Source organism: Electrophorus electricus, chromosome 8 (genome assembly GCF_041902795.1).
Source record: "Electrophorus electricus isolate QZ-2024a chromosome 8, ASM4190279v1, whole genome shotgun sequence".
In the NCBI taxonomy this organism is placed as follows: Eukaryota; Metazoa; Chordata; class Actinopteri; order Gymnotiformes; family Gymnotidae; genus Electrophorus; species Electrophorus electricus.
In genome coordinates, this window is record NC_137504.1 from 502,501 (window position 1) to 525,533 (window position 23,033).

General features: G+C 44.4%; 2 protein-coding genes across 5 annotated transcripts in view; both read left to right on the plus strand.

Annotated features, from left to right (window-relative positions):
• tmprss15 (transmembrane serine protease 15) overlaps positions 1-8,953 on the plus strand; it is a 12,622-nt gene extending 3,669 nt beyond the window's left edge. Inside the window, exons 5-24 of the mRNA XM_035527142.1 lie at positions 1-104; positions 186-294; positions 408-517; positions 874-1,011; positions 1,696-1,845; positions 2,137-2,242; positions 2,531-2,678; positions 3,208-3,349; positions 3,613-3,702; positions 3,856-3,981; positions 4,101-4,241; positions 4,331-4,441; positions 5,480-5,612; positions 6,488-6,583; positions 7,381-7,430; positions 7,520-7,757; positions 7,859-8,040; positions 8,311-8,406; positions 8,491-8,630; positions 8,771-8,953. The exon at positions 1-104 is cut by the window's left edge and continues 16 nt beyond it. Of these exons, the coding sequence (XP_035383035.1) occupies positions 1-104; positions 186-294; positions 408-517; positions 874-1,011; positions 1,696-1,845; positions 2,137-2,242; positions 2,531-2,678; positions 3,208-3,349; positions 3,613-3,702; positions 3,856-3,981; positions 4,101-4,241; positions 4,331-4,441; positions 5,480-5,612; positions 6,488-6,583; positions 7,381-7,430; positions 7,520-7,757; positions 7,859-8,040; positions 8,311-8,406; positions 8,491-8,630; positions 8,771-8,953 (2,593 nt within the window). The remainder of the gene's footprint in view (positions 105-185; positions 295-407; positions 518-873; positions 1,012-1,695; positions 1,846-2,136; positions 2,243-2,530; positions 2,679-3,207; positions 3,350-3,612; positions 3,703-3,855; positions 3,982-4,100; positions 4,242-4,330; positions 4,442-5,479; positions 5,613-6,487; positions 6,584-7,380; positions 7,431-7,519; positions 7,758-7,858; positions 8,041-8,310; positions 8,407-8,490; positions 8,631-8,770) is intronic.
• A 1,233-nt stretch (positions 8,954-10,186) lies between these two features.
• Positions 10,187-16,267, plus strand: poglut3 (protein O-glucosyltransferase 3). Of its 4 annotated transcripts, none has more exons than XM_026995881.3 (8): positions 10,187-10,658; positions 11,069-11,266; positions 12,053-12,336; positions 13,292-13,508; positions 14,118-14,314; positions 14,444-14,638; positions 15,257-15,361; positions 15,480-16,267. In XM_026995881.3, exons 1-8 carry the CDS (start codon positions 10,430-10,432, stop codon positions 15,621-15,623), a joined length of 1,569 nt encoding a protein of 522 aa, XP_026851682.2. In that variant the 5' UTR covers positions 10,187-10,429; the 3' UTR covers positions 15,624-16,267. The 4 variants fall into 4 exon arrangements, with proteins under 4 accessions (XP_026851682.2, XP_081576179.1, XP_026851683.2 ...); XM_026995882.3 differs by having other exon boundaries at positions 10,518-10,658; positions 11,110-11,266; XM_081720054.1 differs by having other exon boundaries at positions 10,647-10,770; positions 11,110-11,266.
• The last annotated feature ends 6,766 nt before the right edge of the window (positions 16,268-23,033 follow it).

Below are 23,033 nucleotides of genomic sequence, written 5' to 3' on the forward strand. Positions count from 1 at the left end.
AAAAAAGGCATGTAGTGATGGCACCACTTGTGTGCCTGTGACCCACTTCTGTGACGGGATACCCAACTGTCCTGATGGACTGGATGAGTCGGAACGTCACTGTGGTAGTGTGCATTACTCAATAACATTTCTCACATACTGATCATACTCACTGCTATGATGTATTGAGGTTTATATCTCTATAGCAACAGTGTGTGATGGACAGTTCCTCCTGCTTGGTCCATCTGGTTATTTTCATTCTAAGAACTTCCCCCTGGATTATGACAATAACACTGCTTGCCGCTGGATTATACGGTATGACTCTGTTTCTTTGTCACATAGGCTCCAAACACATCTCCTTTCTACTGCCAATTGTGCTGTAAAAATCTCTAAACCAAAACAAACAAATTCACTACATTTTCCTACAGTGCTAACGATGGTCTAGCCATAAAGATCATCTTTGAGGTTTTCCAAACCCAGAAAGATGTGGATATTCTAGTTCTTTATGAAGGAATTGGACCTGGGAAAAAGAGGGAATGTGAGTTCATGGCTAATTTGCATAACCTGTACATGATCTTTGTTGTTATTATTATATGCTTTGCATTAAGAATGTAGCCTTTGACATAAATAAAGTTCTACATTTAGGTTCTGTGTACTCTTTTTCAGTGCAGCCATGCTGGAGTTTGAGTTTAGATGCCATATTGTGCACTGTCGTGTCCAGTGTCACAGTGTTAGTGGTGTTAAGTGTCCAAGCTCAGTGATCTGTGTGGCTATTGACCCAAATGATTGTTTTAGAAGCACAAATCTTAGTGTCTAGAAACAGTTCCTAGTTTGAATGTTTAATTTGACATTAGATCTCTTTAAGACAAAGTCTTTTTCCCTCCTTTTCCTCAGACTTGCTGTCAGGTTCCTCCCCAGGGACAATATGGTTGCTGTCTTCCGAGGTGACTGTAGAATTCTCCTCCAACTTAATCATAAACGAACAAGGCTTCAGTGCCACGTACTGGGCCGAGGACATCACTCATCTGTCCAGTAAGTCTCAATTTAAAAGGAAATCAATATATACTTGGGTAGCATGTGTAGAAATATCTACCAACCTTGGCTTCCGCCAGAGGTTTTCCAGTTGATAAATATATGCATTGACCTCCAAACCAAAGCTGCTTCAGGTACAGCAGCCAGAACACATGTACCCTTCTAAGACAGTCTCCATCACACCATCACATCTCCTTCTGCGGATGACAGTCTCCAGTTTGTACATTTAAAATTAGCACAGTAATTGAAAGTCTCAGTATTTAGGAAACCTGGAGTGAGTGAGTGCTGTTTGGTTGAGGGGACTTGGGCCATCCCAGGATTCACTCGAACTCATTACTGCTCCGTTTCTGAATCAGGATAAAATCATGCAGTAAGGTCAGCCATACTTAATACTGTAACGTTGGTGGCCTGAGTGCTGATGGGTGTGGAACGGGACGCACAGACTCCCTGCATAAAGTGACACATTTATTAACATAAAACACGAATGACAACGGTCTGTTATTACTGACAGACATGACATAGATTTAACTAAACGCAGGCTACAGTAACATTTAACAATGACTACACACATTTTACATACATACAGCGCCTCTGTTATATTACCTTTATGTTTACTCTGTTGTGTCACTTCCTTCAGTGAATATGAACAATTTTGGTAATGGTGGTTGTCATGTGCTCTTTCAGATGAGGAGAAGATCAACTGCACGTTTGAGGAGGGATTCTGTTTTTGGAGGCAGGACCATGAGGATGATGATGACTGGATAAGAGCAAAGGGCTTCACCTTTCCTGCCCTTACTGGACCCCTCTATGACCACACCCTGGGAAACGAGTCAGGTAAGACCCCACACTTGACTCAGGGTAGACCCTATACCTGAGTCAGGAATGACCTCACGCCTGTGTCAGATAAGTCTCCACACCTGAGTCAGGTAAAACCCCACACCTGTGTCATGTAAGACCCTACACCTGAGCCACTGCAAACCTAAGAAATTAAACAAGGAAACAATAGCTTCAGCCTAACATTGTGCAAAGATCCTGTAAACTGCATAGGCCTACTGTCATATACATGCTTAAAATTCTCCTGAGTAGAGTGTGTCTTTGTATGTAAATATTACATTGATTTTACAGGATATTACATTATAACCCAAAGCAGCCAAGGATACTGGAGAAAGGCTTATCGCATCCAGAGTCTCCCTTTGGCTTCGGAAAATGGATCAGTGTGTCTGCGATTCTGGTTTGTTGCTAGCTTGGCCTTCATCTCTTAGCAACACATCGTCCTTTGTAATATTTAGAGCTACATGCAGTATAATATCTTTGTAATATCTAGAGCTACATGCAGTATAGTATCTTTGTAATATCTAAAGCAACATGCAGCATAATATCTTTGTAATATCTAGAGCAACATCTGTGTATTGTATTTGCTTCTTTGTGTGTATATTCTCTCCTTACGGCTCTACCTTTCCCTATGTGCACACGGCTCTCACGTGTACAATTGTATATAAATGTCTCGCTCCTTCTCCAGGTATCATATGTATGGGATGGATGTTTGGCGTTTGATAATAATGACAAAACACGAGTCAGCAATATCCACTCTCTTCCTGAAAGAGGGTAACTATGGTGACAACTGGAACTATGGACAAATAACAATAAACCACACAGCAGATCACATGGTTAGAGCCCTCAAAAAGTACAGACTTACCTTCCTGATATCTTGCCCCCTTCCTAATATCTTATTTTTTTGCATGTTTGTCACACTTAAATGTTTCAGATCATCAAAAAAATGTAAACATTAGATAAAGATAACACAAGTAAACACAATATGCAGTTTTTAAATGAAGGTTTTTATTAATAAGGGGAAAAACCCAAACCTACATGGCCCTGTGTGAAAAAGTGATTGCCCTGAAAATAAGATATCAGGAAAGAGGCGAACACTTTTTCACACCAGTGTGTGTGTGTGTGTGTGTGTGTGTGTGTATCCTAGCACACTTATATTTAGTAACTAGTGAAATATTAGCAAGATTTGTTTGAGAAGACTTTTGCATTTGGAACAGGTGCTGTAAATCTCCCACATCATGGTCTCTGGGTGTAGTTCTTTTTTCTTTAACACAATTTCTTTCCTTTTTTTCTTTGAAGATTCATGGAGGCCCATGTTGTCCATTTCATTCACTTTGTCCATTCTGTGTTTGACGTGATGTCCAGGTTGTTTTTGAAGCACAGAAGAACGGTGGCTTGAGGAACAATATTGCACTAGATGACATCAGCATGACCTCTGGTCCATGTGGAGAGGGGGTACCAGGTCCGACTACAGACCCCCATATCACCATCCCGCCTCCTACACCAAGTACAGGAATCTTAGTGTAACAGCACTGACTGCCACACCATGTACCCCAACAAAGATAAGACCATCCAGGGGCAGCCTGGCACTGTGAACTGTGTTGAGAAGTCTCTTAGATGCTGTGTCGTATAGTATAACATCACAGACATCTTTCTCTGTTTGACACTGGGTCACAGTTCTGTTACAGACAGACTGAAATTCTATTATTAATGTTCATATAAATTCATGTTATTTGTTTCTTGCTTATTGTTATTTTTCCACTATACCAGGTGACTGTGGAGGTCCTTTTGATCTCTATTTATCAAACTCAACATTCAGCTCTCCAAACTACCCAAATAACTATGGAAATCAATACTCATGTAAGTATTTAAAGCAGCTTGTTCTGTGGTCAGTCAGTATACCTGCTGGAGTCCTTCTCTGATTCAGTAAGTGTTCTCTTGTAGTAAATTAAATAATATGACTGTCTCACATTTGCTCATGTTCTTTGAGGTATATTATGTGATTTTGATCAGGTTTGTGGATTTTGCATGCTGAGGACGGGCAAAATATCCAACTACATTTCCAAGATTTTGGCACAGAGACATCATATGATGTGGTGGAGGTCCGAGATGGAGAGGAGCCTCACTCCAGGCTGCTAGGTGAGAAATCAGTCCAAGACCCCTTCAGTTCATCCTTTGCTCCCCCTCTGTTTATGAAAGACACACATGGAATTCATGTCGTCCCCTCTGTCGTCCTTCCCATGTCTTCTACCCTGAAGCTGTCCTGACTGGAAATCGTGTCTTTCCTGATCTGTTCTCCACAACGTCTCGGTTGACAGTGAGGTTTACGACTGACCTTACGGGAAAAGACCGTGGCTTTCTGGCGAATTTCAGTACAGGCATCCACTTGGGGCAGCCAGGTGAACCGGGCGACTGTGAGAATGCCAAATGTGTTTTCACCAAAGAAAGGGTTTGAAATCACTTTAAAAAACATTATCTTGCATTGCAGAGGCTTGTGAGACTGGCCAGTATCAGTGCAGGTCAGGAGAGTGTGTGCCTAGTTCCAGTGTGTGTGATGGCACAGTTAGCTGCCCAGATGGTTCTGATGAATCTTACTGTGGTGAGTGTTTACTGCGATTAGTAATGTTCACTCTGAGCACAGTAATGCTGGCTGGGGTTGTGTGGGAGGGTATTTTTGTCCCTTATGGCTCAATATTAATGGAACCCTTTTAGTGAGATACATTTATACATTATTAACACACAGCTATATTTATTTATGGCATTTGGCCGACGCTTTTATCCAAAGCAACTTACAGTTCTGACTGAACACAACTTGGGTAACTGAGGGCTCCAAGAGTGGCAACTTGGCAGTGGTGGGACTTGAACCTTGTGATTACTAGTCCACTACGTCTAGTCCACTGCCCTGTACACTGCTGTGAACACTGTGCTAGGCCAGTATAGCTGAAGTGCAGTCTGTCTGAGTGATGCACACAGGTTACTACAGCATGGTCTCTACATTGTCCAAAACCTACACCTTAATGTTACACAGCACAGCACACAACATACACACACAGCACGGCATAAAAACATTGCGAAAGCCAACCTGTGTACACAGCAGTTATGTGCTGCTCTATTGGGTAAGCACAGTACATAATATTAATGTACGGCAATGTCTGATCTGATTACTGTAATGACACCCCACCATCCCCACTCGTTTAAACACTATGGTAACGGCACCCACCCATCGCTACTCCTGTTTAAACACACCCACAGATGTATCCCTACCCACAGTTGTATCCACACCCACAGATGTCACCGTGCCCACAGATGTATCCCTGCCCACAGATCTCACTGTGCCCACAGAGGTATCCCTGCCCACAGTTGTATCCACACCCACAGACGTATCCATGCCCACAGATGTATCCCTGCCCAAAGTTGTATCCCCACCCACAGATGTGTCCATGTGACCATGCCCCCACTATCACAGACTCCTTAGCCCCTGCCTTGATAAAGTCTGGTGCAAATGAGTTTATGTTTAAATTTAAAAAAAGAAATAATAATAATAATATGCTTTTATAAAGTCTTAAGGGCTACAGGGTCAGGGTAATATTTGATGTTTAACTATGTTGTACTGATTATCTTTTACATTTTGCTGTAGTGCATTTGATGTCCGTAAATGCCACAGGAGCTCAGCGTCTGAGAATTCAGGTTGAGAAGATCCTCTACACAGTTTGTGCAGAGGTCTGGAGCCACCAACTCCCCAACTTCTTCTGCCGCTATCTGGGCTTCAGGTGATGATCACTCATACTTAGAGTAGACATGCATCTGTTGTGTAAGGGTACCCATGTATCCTTTTTGTAGGGGTACCCATGCATCCATATTGTAGGTGTAAGGGTTGGCACCAGGCCAAGGCCCCCTCTGGCCACCAGGGGGAGGCCTGAAGTCAACCACACTACTAATCAGGCTTGATGCCCAACAGCTGGGCTAGGCCTATATAAGCCCAGTGACCCAGTCACTCAGTGCTGGGTCTTTGCTAAAGTGTTGAGCCAAGCTCCTAGCTGCTAACTCTGGGTATTGAGGTCTGTGAGCCCTTGTGTCACACCTCTCTTCTGCTCTGTGAGGGTGTCTGTATTACTCCCCCTCTCTTCTCCAGCTTCCCTTAGTCATTAAAGCACCTCCCTGTTTTCTGGTTTTGTTTGGGAAGTTTTAGTTTTGTTTTCCTAAGTGCATCAGGGCTGCCGTTCTCTTGTGGTGTCCTTTGTTTTCCTTTTTTTTCCCCTCCTGTTTTTTGTCCTCCATTCCTTTGAGGCGCGACGTGCTCACAGGTCGTTTGATGGCCGCCACAGTCTAGCAGGCGCTCATTCACCTCGCAATAAAGTGGCCGGGGTTGACTCCCCACCTCTGTTTTTTTACTTCTTGTTTGATCTGTTCTGAGATCCAACTGTTCTGCACACGGGCCCACCATCATTAAAGCGTGGTAGCTCACCCAGTAGAGTGTTGGTGTCGCCACCAATCTGACCTGTGTTCGAGCCCCGTTACAGTAGGTGTACCCATGTATCTGTAGTGTAAGGGTACTCCTCTCTACTGCTGGAGCTATACTGCCTAACCTTAATACTTAAATTTAATTGTAAATTCCTTTCTTCTAATAATCTGCTGCTTTATCAAGGTCAGGAAACATTTCGTTTGTGCCGCTTTCAGAAGAGGACAGTCCCTTCGCTACTGTCACCCTTACTACAGAGGGCACCCTGGAGCTAAAACCAAGGTACAGCAGCATTTACAAAGGAGAGTTTAATTTTAAACATATTAGGCAGGAGGTGAACACTCAGTTCTTGAAGTTGATGTGCTGAAAGCAGGAAAAATGTGTGAGAATTCAAGAGTGAATGGATCTGAGTGACTTTGACAAGGGCCAAATTATGATGGCTGGATGACTGGAGCATCTACAGAACAGCAGGTCTTCCTGGTATGCTGTAGTTACAACCATAAGTTGTCCAAAGAAAGAGAACTGCTGATAGGGTCCTGGTTGTCCAAGACTCACTGATCAGTGTGGGGCGTGGCCTGTCTGCTCTGATCCCACAGAAGAGCTACTGGAGCATAAATGACTCCAGTATAAATGACCATAAATATGCTGGAGCATAAATGACTGAAAGCCTTAATGCTGGCTATGATATAAAGGCATCAGAACACAGAATGTATCACAACTTCACAACTTCGTATGGGGCTGTGTAGTCACAGACCGCTCAGAGTGTCCATGCTGAACTCTGTCACTGCTGAAAGCTCCTACAATGGGTCTGTGAGCACCAGAACTGGACTGTGGAGCAGTGGAAGGTCTGATGAATCACATTTTCACTTACATTATGTGGATCAGATGGCACTAGGATACACTATGGGAAGGAGGCAAGCAGAGTCAGGTGATTTTAATGGTTTGGCTGATTGGAACACATACAAACAGTGGGTACTTAATCCAAAATTTCATCTATGTCCATAATCTTTTTTTGCCATTTCTAAACATGTAAAATAGAATAGTAATATTTCAAAATGTTCTTTTTGTTTGTTTAAAAGTGAAAAATGTCCAGGTGAAAAGGTCATATCGCTATACTGTAGCGACCATCGTAAGTATGGAGCAGGAGTTTTGATTTTCATTTAAATTCCCACTACAGAGAAAAACAGCGCAAACCTTAAACTGGCCCCTGTGTTACAGCATGTGGAACCCGGAAGATTGCAGTGGGGACCAGCTCCAGGTCGTCTACACTGAAAGAGGCATCATCAGAAAAGCAGGAAACAAGCTATTATGGGATGGGCCGAGTGGTGGGAGGGGAAGATGCACAGAAGGGGGCGTGGCCATGGATGGTGTCTCTTAAATGGCAGGGCCGGCATGTCTGTGGAGCAGCTTTGATTGACAGGGAGTGGCTGGTCACAGCTGCCCACTGTGTCTATGGGTAAGAGCTTGTTGGCAAAATGTCCCAATAAGATATTTCCATGTCATTCAGAAAGAAAACAAACTTTTAGAACGTGAAATTTTTGATCAATCTGTCTGTAGAAAGAACATTCACTTGTCGTACTGGGAAGCTGTGTTGGGTGTGCATACTCAGAATAATGATGAAACTTCTGAAAGACAAACCCATCTAGTGGACCAAGTCATCATGAACCAGCTCTACAACAGGGAGACTAAAGATGCAGACATTGCACTGATGCATTTGAAGACCCAGGTGAACTTCACAGGTAGGTTATCTACATGCTGTGTCTGAACATTTATGGCATTTAGCTGACACTTTTATCCAAAGCAATTTAGAATTATGACTGAGTACAACTTGAGTAATTGGGCCTTGCTCAAGGGCCCAACAGTGGCAACTTGGTAGTGGTGGGATTGAACCAGCAACCTTCTGATTACTAGTCAAGTACCTTAACCATTGAGCTACCACTGCCCTGAACAGCCTCTTATTTCCCACATCTCTGGAGCCTTTTAAATGATAACCCTAACCCTTCCTGCAGACTACATCCAGCCAATCTGCCTGCCTGTCCCAAAGCAACAGTTTGAACCAGGAAGAAAATGTGTAATAGCTGGTTGGGGATATCTAACTGAAGGTGGTCAGTAAGCCTCACATTTGTTTATAAATACACACACATACACACAGGCTCAGTGGCTAACAGTTGTGTGACTGTGCTACACAGGCTCAGTGGCTAACATACTGCAGCAGGCAGTTTTGCCCATCCTTAGCAGAGCTCAATGTCAGGAGTGGCTGCCGGAATATGACATCACGGAGCGCATGGTGTGTGCGGGCTACGCTGAGGGAGGTATCGACAGTTGCAAGGTCTGCATGGCAAAGCACAGCTAAGCAGTTTATACCTTTTAAATATCAGAGATTTACTGTTATGTAGCGAGATCTTCTATCGTTCTTGGAGTAGCTACTGACCAAGAGCTGCCTGCTGTGCCACTGTGTCACTGGTCCAGGGTGATTCTGGAGGTCCACTGATGTGTGAAGAAGATAACCACTGGGTCTTAGTGGGTGTGACAGCATTCGGAAAGGGCTGTGGTCAACCCCAGCGCCCGGGAGCGTATGCCCGTGTCAGCCAGTTCACAGACTGGGTATTGGAGACCCGACGGCTGTCCTCAGTCTGGCACGGTGATGGATGAGGACACTATCGCAGCACTGCTCGTGGAGTTGGACATGTATATCGGGGTTTCCATTACAACTAAACTTATCTGAGTCACATGGGGCAGTGTCCCAGACCTTAATTAGGACAAACTGCATGTCCACTGGAGATTCACCATAGGTGCCGCAATTTGGAATTAAAATTAAAATTAAATTAAAATTATATATTGGACACTTGAACTGAAGAATATATGAAGAATAGATGTTTTCTATAATATAGTAACTGGGTACTAATGGTTTAACAACATGAAGGTCAAGGAATTAAATGTGAATTTGGGAGTTAAATTAGCTAAAAATTGACTTGGCCTGTTGGATACAAGGAACAATACAAGAAATGTTTAAAAAAAAATCAACATTCCAAATTCACCTATATCAAATACAGATTTTTCTAAAGATTTTTAATGGATTAAAAATAAATCAATACACCAATGACAAACACTACATTTCTTCTGGACATCTGTGGTGTAGACCGCAGGTGTTTATTAACGCTGAGCTCAAAGCTTCATTTGTTCTTGCTCACCTTGTGTCTTAGCACGTCTTGAAAACAGCCACAGGTTGCTGTGCTCGGAGTTGCCAAGTCCCCATCACCATCTCACTATACGAGGATTATGAGAGACCCATAAATATATTAATTATGCTCAGCCCCCACTTTATTAGAAAACATGGCACACATGTACAGTAAGGCCTTCGTTGCTGTGTCCAGTGTATGTTCACATCAGACTTCCGTCTGTTAGCCACTCTCCAGCCTCTGGGGAAGCGCTTCCAAAGGTGTGATGACTGTGGGCTTGAAGGATTTTCATGTTTTAGCAGAAAGGAATTTAAATACAAAACCTACTGCCCTTTTCTCTCTAGTCACGGCTTCACAGTGCTCCTGACGTTACCCTATTCATGCCAGCATGAAGATACTTGGGTAGAAACTAGAGAGCAGTTCTGTAACTCAATGTGGGCCATTAAACAAATACATTGGTTTTACATTAACGTTTGATGTTGAAGACCGTGTCAGCTCTACACCTCACAACCTACACCACACCTTCACTGGTGCTGCACGTTGTTTTACTGCACTCCCAGTCCCACGAGGGAGGCCAAAACGTGAATATGCTCGTGCTATACCCTATCCTAAAGGACTGACGTTGCAGTTCGATTTGCATCTCTCGCGGAAACCCCTACCTCGCGCCGTCTCTAAAGGCGGAACATATAGATTTCGTTGTTGTACGCCATCGGATTTATTTTCGCAGTACGCAGCAGTTCTTAAGTATGAGAAAAATGATAAACTCGTTCTTAAGATAACCAGAAGTGCGTTTCAGATCCCGACGCCGTTAACTTAAAGACTGCACTGTGGATTTGCCCGTAACAGATAAAGTGCATGTGGCACTTTGTAATGTCCAGTCACGTGGCACCAAGTACTCGGACGCCTCCTTGCTCGCGCGAGACCCGACACGAGGAAGGGCGCAGTCAAAATGGTGTTACGGAGAAACGTCTCTTTCAGTCCGGGAAGTGCCGTAGCGGTTTGCATCGTGGCCATCCTGGCGGGTGGCGCGAGACTGGCTTGCTGCCAGGATGGGGAAATAATCCCCGAGCAGTGCGTGATCTGGGGCCCGGGGCTGCACGCGCAGCGCGTGCTGCCTGTGCGCTACTTCTACATCCAGGCCGTCGGTCCGAGCGGAAAACACCTGCGCGTGTCCCCCGGTAAGACGCCTGCTTTTACAGCTCCACGCTCGCGCATTCGTTCACTTCGGAGTTTTGGAGACTCGTGCAACTGAGCTGGAGCATTCGCGGTTGCACACGCGCAGTGTAACACGTAAGTCGAGTGTGATGACCGTTTAAACCGGTTTCTCCTGGGGTGTCCTGCGCTCGGGGCTTATAATCCATTCACCACAAACCCCGGTCCTGACATCCATGAGCGCTGCGCGTTATTCCCTAATACGATGGCCTTTTAACAGACCCACTATATCTTTATTCGCTGTGAAATGTTCAGTAATGTCTTTTTTTTTTTTTTTAATAGTAAAATGTATTTCTGCACTTTGCATTTGATATGTTGTCCCTCAGCATTGACCTACCCATTCATACTATTGCTCCTTGTTCGTTTTGAATATTAGGTAAAGACTCATTCAAAGTGAAAATAAGCTCTCTGTCACAGACGGAACATGTCCGTATCCACGCTCCCCCGCCACTGGACCGGGGAGACGGCTCTTTCTTGATCCGGTTCCGTATGTATGGGAGCTCCGTTAACGGGCTGAAGGTGGAGGTGTTTTACAAAGACAAACTGGTGGGCCAGTCTCCATACATTCTTAAAGGTACGGTGTGCTGTTTGCTACAGAAATGTTAGGTTAATGTATGAATGGCCAAAAGCAAAGACTTTTGTTATAGTTTTTGTCTACACAAAAAGTCAAAATAAAAGTCTCTGCTTATGGAAGTGTACAGTTATATTTCATAATTCAGCGATGTGAACCAGGACAGAGAACATGTTCCAGGCCTAAAATTCTTCCTTTACTAGGGATCTGCTGCCACATACAGTTTAGTAATGCTGAAATTAAACTGCCTGGTTCGTTTTAAAGTCCAGTCTTTTGAATGCTTTTCAGCAGCTGTTACAGATGAACCACTCTGAGCATCTCCACTGGTCAGAGTTAGTCCTTGGGTATGGGATGACTGGCTAATGCTGTGTTAGGGTTCTCATCCGAAGGTTGTATTTGTCAAATGCTTAACTAGTAAATTTAGGACTTCACTCTGTTCCGGTGCTTGTCAGAAGATCTGACCGCTACACACGAGCAGCACAGAGATCTGGAAGATACTCATTTTGCTTTTTCTTTATTTAAAAAGTTGAGTTCCACCTCCTCCTTTCAGTTTCATGCATACAACAAGTGCTGAAATGCACCAGGGATGTTTTCTCAGGTTTTTTCATGTGGAAGTTTGAGATTTTCTCTGAGGCAGAAGGTTAAAGGTCACAGTATATGTCACATCTCGTGAACTTCTGTATCATCTCGAATCCTGAGCGTTCTGCTCAGCGGTGGGACGGTGTTGTGCGTGAGCACTGCACTGGAGCTCCGCTTTGCCCTCAGAGCTGTTCCCTCTCGTCGGTCCAGGTCCAGTGTATCATGAGTACTGCTCCTGCCCTGAGGCAGATGCGGAGGCCTGGCAGCAGCTCCTGCAGTGCCCTGCGGAAGAGCCCCAGATTCAGACAGATTTCAGCCCCTTCTCCTCTATTGACCTCCAGCGGCTGCGGGAGGAGGTGCCCAGACGCTTCTCCAACAGGGGCGGACTTCTCCACTACACCATTCTCAACAACCAGGTGTACCGGCGCTCGCTGGGCAGGTACACAGACTTCAGGATGTTCTCAGATGAGATGCTGCTCTCGCTCGCCCGTAAAGTGAGTGACTCAGTCTTCTGCCAGGCTTGTCATTTTCCTTTTTTCTATTTTTTTTTTATTTTGCATGTGCTGACACTTGGATGGACATTAGAGTTATAATTACACATTGCAATAAGGCTTCATATACCTACATATACTGGAAAATCATACAAGACATACATACAAGTGCATTCTGCATACAAGGTTTCTGATCAGATCAATAATGCTTGTATCCATGGTTTTACACATTGCTCTATAAGGACTGTTAGAGAGCCAAATGTTGATCAGAGGCAGAGCTGCTTAGGCCTGGTCTCCAGTGAAGATGGTCTCCAGTGAAGATGGTCTCCAGTGAAGATGGTCTCCAGTGTAGTTATCTTAGCGGCTGTGAGAGGGCAGCAGAACGCACTGTGGAATAAAGGGGTACGATAAGGAAGCATCATTCAGCCAAAATGAGCTGAGTGACGTGTGTGTGTGTGTGTGTGTGTGTGTGTGTGTGTGTGTGTGTGTGTGTGTGTGTGTGTATACACACAGTGTATGGGACAGAACGCAGGCCACCTGACCAGAGTAAAGAGATACGATACAATACACAAGCGAAAGGAGGGAGTGGCCCACGTAAACACAGCTCCAGCTAGTTCCACAGCACCTGACTAACTAATGTTACCATCTGCTGACACACAGCCAGAGTATTAGCAGTTAGAACATCTCAGAATACATACAGAGTCAATCTGTAAATCAAAAAGCAGATGTGTGACATGTTATGTGATAAGACTTGTGTTGTCATGAGATTTGTGTTCTCATGCGTTGGTCATGCCGGAAGGTTCTTTTGCTCAGGAGTAGTGACAGTCTGTATGAATGTCTGCCCTGTTTCAGTGAGGTCAGATACGGCCTCTCAGCAGATCTGACGGAGGAGGATGTCGATTAGGTGTGATGGGGTTTTTGTTCCTGTTATTTCACATCCATTCTTTTCTTTTAAAAGGTGCAGCTGCCTGATGTCGAGTTCTTCCTCAATGTGGGTGACTGGCCGTTAGAGACCCGAAAGCTCAGTGACGTTCCTGGACCTCTACCAATCATCTCCTGGTGCGGCTCCACGGACACACGGGACATTGTCCTGCCCACCTATGACATCACTCACTCCACCCTCGAGACTCTGAGAGGTGTATCCAATGACCTCCTCTCCATCCAGGGAAACACAGGTGTGTATTTTTCCTTTACTGTGTCTTTAAACTATATTTAACTTAATTATTCTGGTCCAAAATCATCATCTGTACATGAGGATAAAGTTGTTCTTGAACTTAGTTTACATTAAATTAAGCATTATAACAGGGGAGTCCCTGTTATAGACATTTACCGTGATCTTTAAAAATGAAATATTGAAATGTTAATAATACACATAAAAAAATCTACTGCCAGTAATTAAGGCAGATGTTTGCATTGTAAATTTGGGAATTTAATATACTTAAAACAACATTTGATTTTCGTACAAGGTAGTGAAAACTCCGGTTACTACTAAACCAACTATATATGGAAATGGTACCAGAGAAAGAAACACGCACACAAACACACCCACACCCACACACACTAATATTACATGAACACCAGTGCAGCGCCTTGTACATTTTTTGTTCAGATTCTCTGTGGATATTGTGATATTTTTATCGTGAATTCTTTTGGCCACAATAATGTTGTAGTGAACCTCTGACCTGGTGACAGCCCTGTGGTGTACTGATGCAGTGCTGCTCATGTCAGCTCAAGCTGTTGGTGGAAGGTATCACCAGTAGAGTGCTCCGGTCACCCTGCCCCAGGTCCTGCGTGGGCAAACAAAACCAGCCAGGCCTTTTTCCGAGGCAGGGACAGCCGGGAGGAGCGCTTAAATCTCGTCGCCATGTCACAGAAGCATCCGGACTTGCTCGATGCTGGAATCACGGCCTTCTTCTTTTTCCGGGAGCGAGAGAAGGAGCTGGGAAAAGCCCCGCTGGTTGGGTTCTTCGACTTCTTTAAGGTGAGAAGCACAATAAATCTGCAGCCACCAAAGTCAAGTTGTTAGTGGAGTTACTAACTAAGTGTGTGTGTGTCTGACTGCGTCGGCATCCGAGGTGTTGACGCTCCTCCGTCCCCTTGTCTTGGCCAGTTTAAGTACCAGGTTAACGTGGATGGCACCGTAGCGGCCTACAGGTTCCCCTACCTAATGCTGGGCAACAGTTTGGTGCTGAAACAGGACTCCTCCTACTACGAGCACTTCTACACGCACCTGTATCCAGGGCGCCACTATATCCCCGTGAGGAGAACACTGGACGATCTCATCCAGAAGATCCAGTGGGCCAAGGTGAGGAACACAATCTGCTCAGTAATGTGTGTATGTGTGTGTGTGTGTGTGCGCGTGCGTGCAGACTTTACTCCACACACCCATGGACATGATCAGACAGGGTGTGTGGAGATCAGGGTGTGTGGAGTAAAGTCTGCAAGGTGATTGAGAGAACTGATCACTCAGATCATGCTGAGAAGACAGTGGTAGCTCAGTGGTTAAGGTACCGGTTCAAGTCCCACCACTGCCAGGTTGCCACTCTTGTGGCCACTGAACAAGACCCTTAACCCTCAATTTCTCAAGTTGTACTCAGCCATAATTGTAAGTCACTTACAAAAGAGTCAGCTAAATGCCGTAAATGTAAGACACCGTTAAATCATCTGTTAAATTACTAAAGACACAGTTCTCTTATACAAAGTGTGTAGTGGCTGTGGTCTGTGCTGTGGTCTGACCTGTAGTGACTGTAGCATGTGCTGTAACCTGTGGAGTGGTCTGTGCTGTAGTGACTGTACCCTGTGCTGTGGTCTACCTTGAGTTTCATGCTGAACTTCATGCAGTTGTTTGTGTCATGGCTCTGCCCGGCCAGGTGCCCGTACGTGTGGTTGGCATTAAATGGTGCATCACCCTTTCACTCCACAGGACAATGATGAGGAAGCGGAGGCAGTGGCCAAGGCAGGGCAGGAGGTGGCGAGAGAGGTCCTCCAACCCCACCGCCTCTACTGTTACTACTACACTGTCCTCAAGGTACGAACCACTGCAGTGTTCAGCAGACGCAATTATTCAGGGATCAGTGAGGCTGGATTTCTGGTGTCAGCACATGGGTTATGGGTGGTGAGCTCCTGACCAGTTTCTCTGTTTACAGTCGTACGCCAGTCGGCAGAGCGGGAAACCTGTCATCCACGGCGACATGGAGCTGGTGCCTCAGCCATCTGACGGTTCTGCAGCGTGTTCCTGTGAGAAGAGAACTGCCACACAGGAGCCCCGACGGGAGAGTGATGAGCTCTGACTCCATCGCACCCTCCACCTGAGTCTGACCCCTAACCCTGACACCACCACGTCTTCCCAGGATCCTCAGCAGACAGAGGTGCAGTTTTAGAACTGTGACACTCCTGTTTCTCCAAGTGCCTCTTAAAGCTTAAAGATGTCGGCTCATTGCACACGGCTTCAGCTCAGAGCTGTAACACCCAGGCCGTATACCTACGCTTCAGCTCAGAGCCGTAACACCCAGGCCGTATACCTACGCTTCAGCTCAGAGCCGTAACACCCAGGCCTTTATCCCTACGCTTCAGCTCAGAGCCGTAACACCCAGGCCTTTATCCCTACGCTTCAGCTCAGAGCCGTAACACCCAGGCCTTTATCCCTACGCTTCAGCTCAGAGCCGTAACACCCAGGCCTTTATCCCTACGCTTCAGCTCAGAGCCGTAACACCTGGCCTGTATCCCTACGCTTCAGCTCAGAGCCGTAACGCCTGGCCCGTATCACTATGCTGGACCGATAAAACAGGACCGAGCCCTTGAATATTCTTGTTTTTTTTTTTTGTTTTTTTTTTCTTGAGAGTTCATTCACACAAGCCACTGAAACTATGAAGAACCACAATGGACTGTGTTAATATTTCCATTATATGTAAATAAAGTAAAACTTTCGTTACAATGTGTGCTTTTATTAACTCGCCACCTGAAATATGTTTCTTACCAATTTGATGTACAATGTTATGTCCTCAAAGAGAAAGATGTTTGTTCCTCTTGTCTTTGTCATGTTGTTCCTTCCATAAGCTTCTCTGTGGTGCTCCACAGTGATATGGAGTTGTGGTCCAAGGAGATCATGACATATACAGACACCCTGCTGTGAAGAGATTGGACAAAAGAATCCCTAGTGAAGTGCAGAGGTGAAACTCTGTCCTGCGTCTTTGCTGAAGGACTGTGAGATCTCCACGTTATGACCAGTATCAGAATAATACTGAACCAAACCTGAGCACAACAGTGCCTTGTGTTCATAATAATCTGAGAACAAGTGCACATAGTGAAGAAAATGCCTCAGGAGGGTCTGAGCCTCCATACATGAAGCAAACACAACTGCTCACATTGGGTAGGGAACCTGATCCACAAAGGAGCAATATGACTGCAGGTTCTCACTGCAGCGAAGCAGGAGCCACACCTGATAAAGCCAACCGGTTTATGAGTCCAGTAAACTAAGAATCAGGAGCATCTGATTGATGGGAATAAAGTGAGAATCTGTAGCTGCAGTGGTCTGATCCCTCCATTGGGTCACATGGTGCAGATGTGTGGTTGTGTTTTTGTATAATCAGGCCTGTACCAGATGCTGTGTTCTGTGCCAAGCTCAGCTACTCCGACTGTCAGCTTGAGTTAATGTGCTGAACCTGGAGCAGATCTGCCAGTCAGGACCTCTAATGAGTTGGGTCAGGAGGAGGCAGTTGTGTTGTTGAGAAGTTTTAAACCTCTTTTTCACTAGTCAGCATTTTTAATCCCATGTTTCCCATGTCCGTCATCCCACCTCAGTTTTAGAACAGTTCTTCACCCTTGATGCACCGAGGGTGCAAAGTAGGAATTCTGTTTCTGGTCCTGCTGCGTAAAGAACTGGTTGTCACTCTTCTGCAGTCCTGAGAGCTCATGGCAGCCAGCCATCACAGCACCTCCATGTGCTCTGGAGGCGGTTTTCCCGGCACTGCTCTGCTGAGCAACCTTCTGTTTTTGTAGAGTTGGGAAGAGGCAGAGGGTGGTGTAGACATCCCTTTGTCCTCAGATCCAATTTATCAGTGTCCAAATCACCTCCAGGTGTAACTAAACGTGGCTCAAGGAAAGCAACGTCTTGCTATCGGGCCATGTACAGCTATTCAACAACTGCCACAAAAATGAAACCAACTTCTGTGCACTACAGTCCACAGAAGACCATCTTCTGGTATATGTGTTAAGATGACCCATACAGTATTCCTTGCTTTATTATGGAACGCCAGTAAACATGGACTAGCTATTCCTGCAGATTCTCAGGATTCTTGATCCACCTTCTGCAACAAGAAGCCATCACTGGTGACCTACACAGTGCACACGGCACAGGTTTGTGTTTGAGCGTCTGTGATCTATAAACCTCACTTACGCGCATTCACTGTGGGGTCTGTTATCTGTGTACCAGTGTAGCAATTGTCTGGTAGCTCCAGAACCACAGCCCCATGATGAAGGACTCCCTCCTTAGTTGTTTGTGGTCTTTTCTCTGTTGAGTGTGCGTCTGCACAGATGTGGGTCTGCAGTGTGTAAATCGTTACAGTGCTGACAGATTAGATTAGTGAGTCAGAAATGTACTGTTGGACACGCAGCAGATAAGGGAACCCTTTTCATTTGTAATATTTACTTTTTATTCTAATTTGTTTTGCATAAACGTTTCAGTGTAATATTGCTCAGCTCATTGAAGCCATAAACACATTTTTATAAATAAACACACACTACTCAGATGAAGGGCTTATTTGCTTATTTCATCAGCGCCGATCGTGTGTGTGTGTGTGTGTGTGTTACTGTGTTCCTTTTTTCCCCTTCAAAATCTGTACCAAGATGAGCAGAGTTGCCCCATTAATAAATGCAACAGAACCAACAAGCAGTTGTAATCTGTTGTAGTGGAATTAGTAGTAATAATGTTAGTGGTAGTAGTAGTAATAGTGGTGGTGGTGGTGGTGCTAGTAGTGTTAGTATTATTAGTGCTAATCATAGTAGTAATAGTGTTAGTTGTAGTAGTTGTGTTAGTAGTAATAGTATTAGTCATAGTAGTAATAGTGTTAGTAGTAATAGTGTTAGTCGTAGTAGGAGTTGGAGTTGTACTGTGTGTTCTGATAATTGTGATAAATAGTGTAGTTTGATGAAGCTGGACACCACCTGGTTGCTAGGAGACTGTGTAGAGTGTATTTGCTCCTCAGTGGGTTCAGAGTTTCCTGCCCTAAACTGATCTCTTGGAGGAGGAAACCTGAAATGTGGAAGACCAAACGTGAACGTGCATGGAACCTGTGTAGAACAGGCATAGAACAGGCCTAGAACAGGAGGAAGTGAAAAGTAAATTGGACAGGATCTGCTGTCAAGTCCGAGAGTTTTAATACCCTACAGAATTTACCCAGACACCAGAACACACTGCTAATATTTTCAGGTGAGTGGAGCTTTCATCAGTAGCTACCAACACAGTGTCACATTTCCTGATTTCAGAAATAGTGAAACAGTTGTACAAAAAAAAAATGTCTTATCCTTCAGTTCTCCAACAAGGATGCTTCAGGGAGACAGGATCGTCAGGCTGAAACCTAGCCAAAGAACGCTTACTTAATAAAGCACACAGATTTAGTTCACTGTCCTTCAGAAGCTGAACCTCTCGTGTAATGGGTACTGTGGGTAATGGCATAGACGGTGTCAGGGTGGGGTTTGTACTCTTAGACATTAACGCGGTGCTTAACTTGGTTATGAGTTTGTAACACTTCTCCAGAAGTGCCTGTCATTACATCGCAGTACGTCCCTGCCAGTTGACGATGATTAATGGGGCTCTTTTTCCTCCGACAGTAATGGGACAATTGAGTTGTTTAACTTTGCTGATTTTGCCGCTTATAGCCACTATGATTAATGAAGTCTTTATTTTTATTACAGATAGTGGGTGTGTAGTTGAGCTGTTTAACTGGGCTGCTTTATAACAGACCCGTCTCTGGTGGTTTCATCTACAGTTTCACTGGTTTTAACTGGTGCAAATGTGACATTGGAAATGGGAGGAGCCTAGGACTGGCTGCGCAGAGCTTGCGTCTACACAAGACAACAGCCGGCTTGAAAATAAATAAAGGTAAGTCCTGTATTCAATAAAATCTCAGTTAATTACCACTCTTATAGATTTTCATATAGAGTTTCATAGGAATATTTAAGTTCATTGGTCTGAAACCAGTACTCACTATGATGTCATCTATAGAGTGGGAGTGGTGGGACTATGCGCGTGTAATTCTGGCCACTAGATGGGGCACTTGTGCTTTTTTGGATCCAGTCAAGTGCACAGTATCTGTCAATGTGGACATGGGAAAGTTCATCAAAAGGAATTAAGCTGAATTAAGTGAATTAACTGAAAGCCTACTGCAGTCACACTACAGACAGCAGAACATCAGCTCACTAATCACACTGCCTGGTCACGACTGCAGAAAGCCCTGCCAGTCCCTAACACATGCGGCACTCAGTGCAGTTTCAGCTCTCTAACAAACATGTATGTGGTCACCAACTGCTTCTGAAAGTCAAGAACAAAAGTGTTCTATGTTTAAGTTGGCTCAGACTGGTAACACATACTGTTCATACTGGTCTACAGGGGTCCTGTTATGGGTATCTCTTACTACCATACTACAGTGTTCTACATTCCACATCACTTATCAGTACATTTGTTTTTATGACATTATACTCATCTTGACAGAAAAATATTTATACATATTTTCCAGCATGTTTCAGATCTGTATTAGCTGACAAATACCATGTTGAACAGCTATTTGCAAAGCCCCGCCCCCACACCACACCTGCCCACACGACATACTATTCCAGAGCATTAGCTCCACCCACAACACTCCACACCAGTGCATTAGCCCCACCTCCATGACACACTATACCAGTGCATTAGCCCCGCCCCACAACACACCACACCAATGCATTAGCCCCGCCCCACAACACACAACACCAATGCATTAGCCTATGACAGAAAGGTCTGCTGTGTGAACAGAGCTTATTGGACTCCGACCTGACAGACAGAAGGCAGCACTGCTCTGAGACTTGCCCACCGGCTCGGTCCTGTTCAGACTGCAGCTCCAGTCTGTGTCTGGATGAAGTAGGACAGAGAGCGTCAGTTTTGTTGAGCTGCTTTACACTCAGTGTGGTTATGTGTCGCAGTAATTAAGTGTGAGTGGACAGTATCTGAAGCCTCCATTGACAATGTTTGGTGTGTATACACGCACCAATGACACTGATATAATATGAATATATTTTGATATTTCCCAAATAATATTTTGATTTCCCAAACAGCATATGTTGGTCTCAGATCGAATGGCCACAGCGTGTTTCTGTTACTCACTGGTGTACTTGAATACTTTAATACCCCTATAAAAAATCTGTGGAGCATACGACTGAAATTTCCCCTCTTTTCCTTTAGATGACAGGTGAATGTTCAGGGCTGTTTTCTGTTAGTGAGTTTACAGCTCCATCTGAAGCAAATGGTCCCTGAGTTACCAAATAAACATAACAACACTTACAGATGTGTAGCACCTGTAATCCCAGCAAATCCAAGCGGGCATCATGGAATCAGGACATGACAGAGATGTTTCCTTTAGACTTCAGAACTGTGTCCTGACATCCTGGGATCACGATATAACACATTTTTAGATGCCAGAGTGAAGTGTCATGAAATAATGTGATCGTGACAGGATAGATGTGTGTGATAAACTTTCTTCAGGAGTTTTCACAATTCAAGTTTCTCTCTCTCTGCATATCTATCCTCCCCCTCTTTTGTCTATCTATCTATCTATCTATCTATCTATCTATCTATCTATCTATCTATCTATCTATCTATCTATCTATCTATCTATCTATCTATCTATCTATCTATCTATCTATCTATCTATCTATCTATCTATCTATCCTCCCCCTCTTTTGTCTTGTCTCTCATTGCTTCTCCTTCTCTCTCCCTCAATCACCCTCTCTCTCCATCCCTATCCTCCTTCTCTCTTGTCTGTCTATCTATCTATCTATCTATCTATCTATCTATCTATCTATCTATCTATCTATCTATCTATCTATCTATCTATCTATCTATCTATCTATCTATCTATCTATCTATCTATCTATCCTCCTCTCTTCTGTCTCTCTCTCTCGCTCTCTGTCATTTCACTGCGGTGTATTTAATCCGAGCCTGTACTGTGCAGTACTGTCACATGTAGCCTGACACTCCTCTACTCCAATCCCCGTGCTCTCCCCATTCCGCCTTATGTAACACAAACGCTTTCTCCATGGTTACGTACTCCAGTAGGGGGAGATGTTGCTTCGTGCCTGATGTTTCATGCTTTCACATCTTGAACATGAAGTCTTCAGAAGTCCAATCTTTTTCTCTCTGCTGAAGGGGCGGAAGGTGTCGTTGACTCTAGAGGACTTGGAGACCTAATGCCTTGTGAATGTGGTGGTTCAGTTTGAAACAGATCAGGATTATCTCCCTTTGGAGTAGAAAAAGCTCAATTCTTTCTGAGGTCCTAAAACACTTGTATTTGCTAAGATTAAACATGCAGCTCAGACAGCATCCAGTCTGTCCAAACTGGTGAAGCGCAACTTCTTGGGAGTGTTTTTTTACAAACACCACAAAGCTCAAACTTTCTAAAGAGACTGACAGACAGATGTGTGAATGGGTGGATGTGACCCAACTCACCATTGAAGCTTTCTGCAGTATCACAAACACACAATTACAAAATTAAAATAATACAAATACAATACTAAACAAAATGCCTTTTTTTATCCAACATATTACAAATAACACATTCACATCAAGAACTGTGGCAGACCAGTAGCATACTGTGACATTATGGTTTTCACTGAACCTTTTATTCAGAGCTAGTGAGAGTATTTTGACTGTCCCCAAAGGCCATCAGAATGAACCCATCACGGTAGTTACTAGTTACATCCCTCTGAATGCTGGAGGTGTGGATGTGTTCATGACATGTGAAAAGGTTTGTTCATGTGTGTCAGTTTGTTGGACACTGATACAATAACTACAGCAGTCTCTAAAGAAAACTCATACAACCTGACAGTTCTGGGTGGTTGTATTTTTGTACATTTGTAGTATTTGTGTCATATGTCTGTGTTAAAATAGTACATGAACTTTTCCACATCCAGATCTGAATCCTGTATCCTGTGTAACTGCAAGGGCGCCTTTTAGACACTGAATACTGAGAATCCTCCAGTCTTTGAGATAGAGCCACACCACCATCACTATCTCCTCCAGTCTTTGAGATAGAGCCACTCCACCATCGCTATCTCCTCCAGTCTTTGAGATAGAGCCACTCCACCATCACTATCTCCTCCAGTCTTTGAGATAGAGCCACTCCACCATCGCTATCTCCTCCAGTCTTTGAGATAGAGCCACTCCACCATCACTATCTCCTCCAGTCTTTGAGATAGAGCCACTCCACCATCACTATTTCCTCCAGTCTTTGAGATAGAGCCACTCCACCATCACTATCTCCTCCAGTCTTTGAGATAGAGCCACTCCACCATCACTATTTCCTCCAGTCTTTGAGATAGAGCCACTCCACCATCACTATCTCCTTCAGTCTTTGAGATAGAGCCACTCCACCATCACTATCTCCTTGGGCCCTCGGATGACGGCAGCTGTAGCCATGCTGACAGTGAAAGGTTTGGTAGACGGACAAGCC

Bases quoted from the DNA above. Each gene is read 5' to 3' on its own strand.
- poglut3 (XM_026995881.3), top strand. From the start codon at position 10,430: ATGGTGTTACGGAGAAACGTCTCTTTCAGTCCGGGAAGTGCCGTAGCG. The intron at 10,659-11,068 runs GTAAGACGCCTG...TTTGAATATTAG, and splicing joins ACACCTGCGCGTGTCCCCCG to GTAAAGACTCATTCAAAGTG. The intron at 15,362-15,479 runs GTACGAACCACT...CTCTGTTTACAG, and splicing joins ACTACTACACTGTCCTCAAG to TCGTACGCCAGTCGGCAGAG.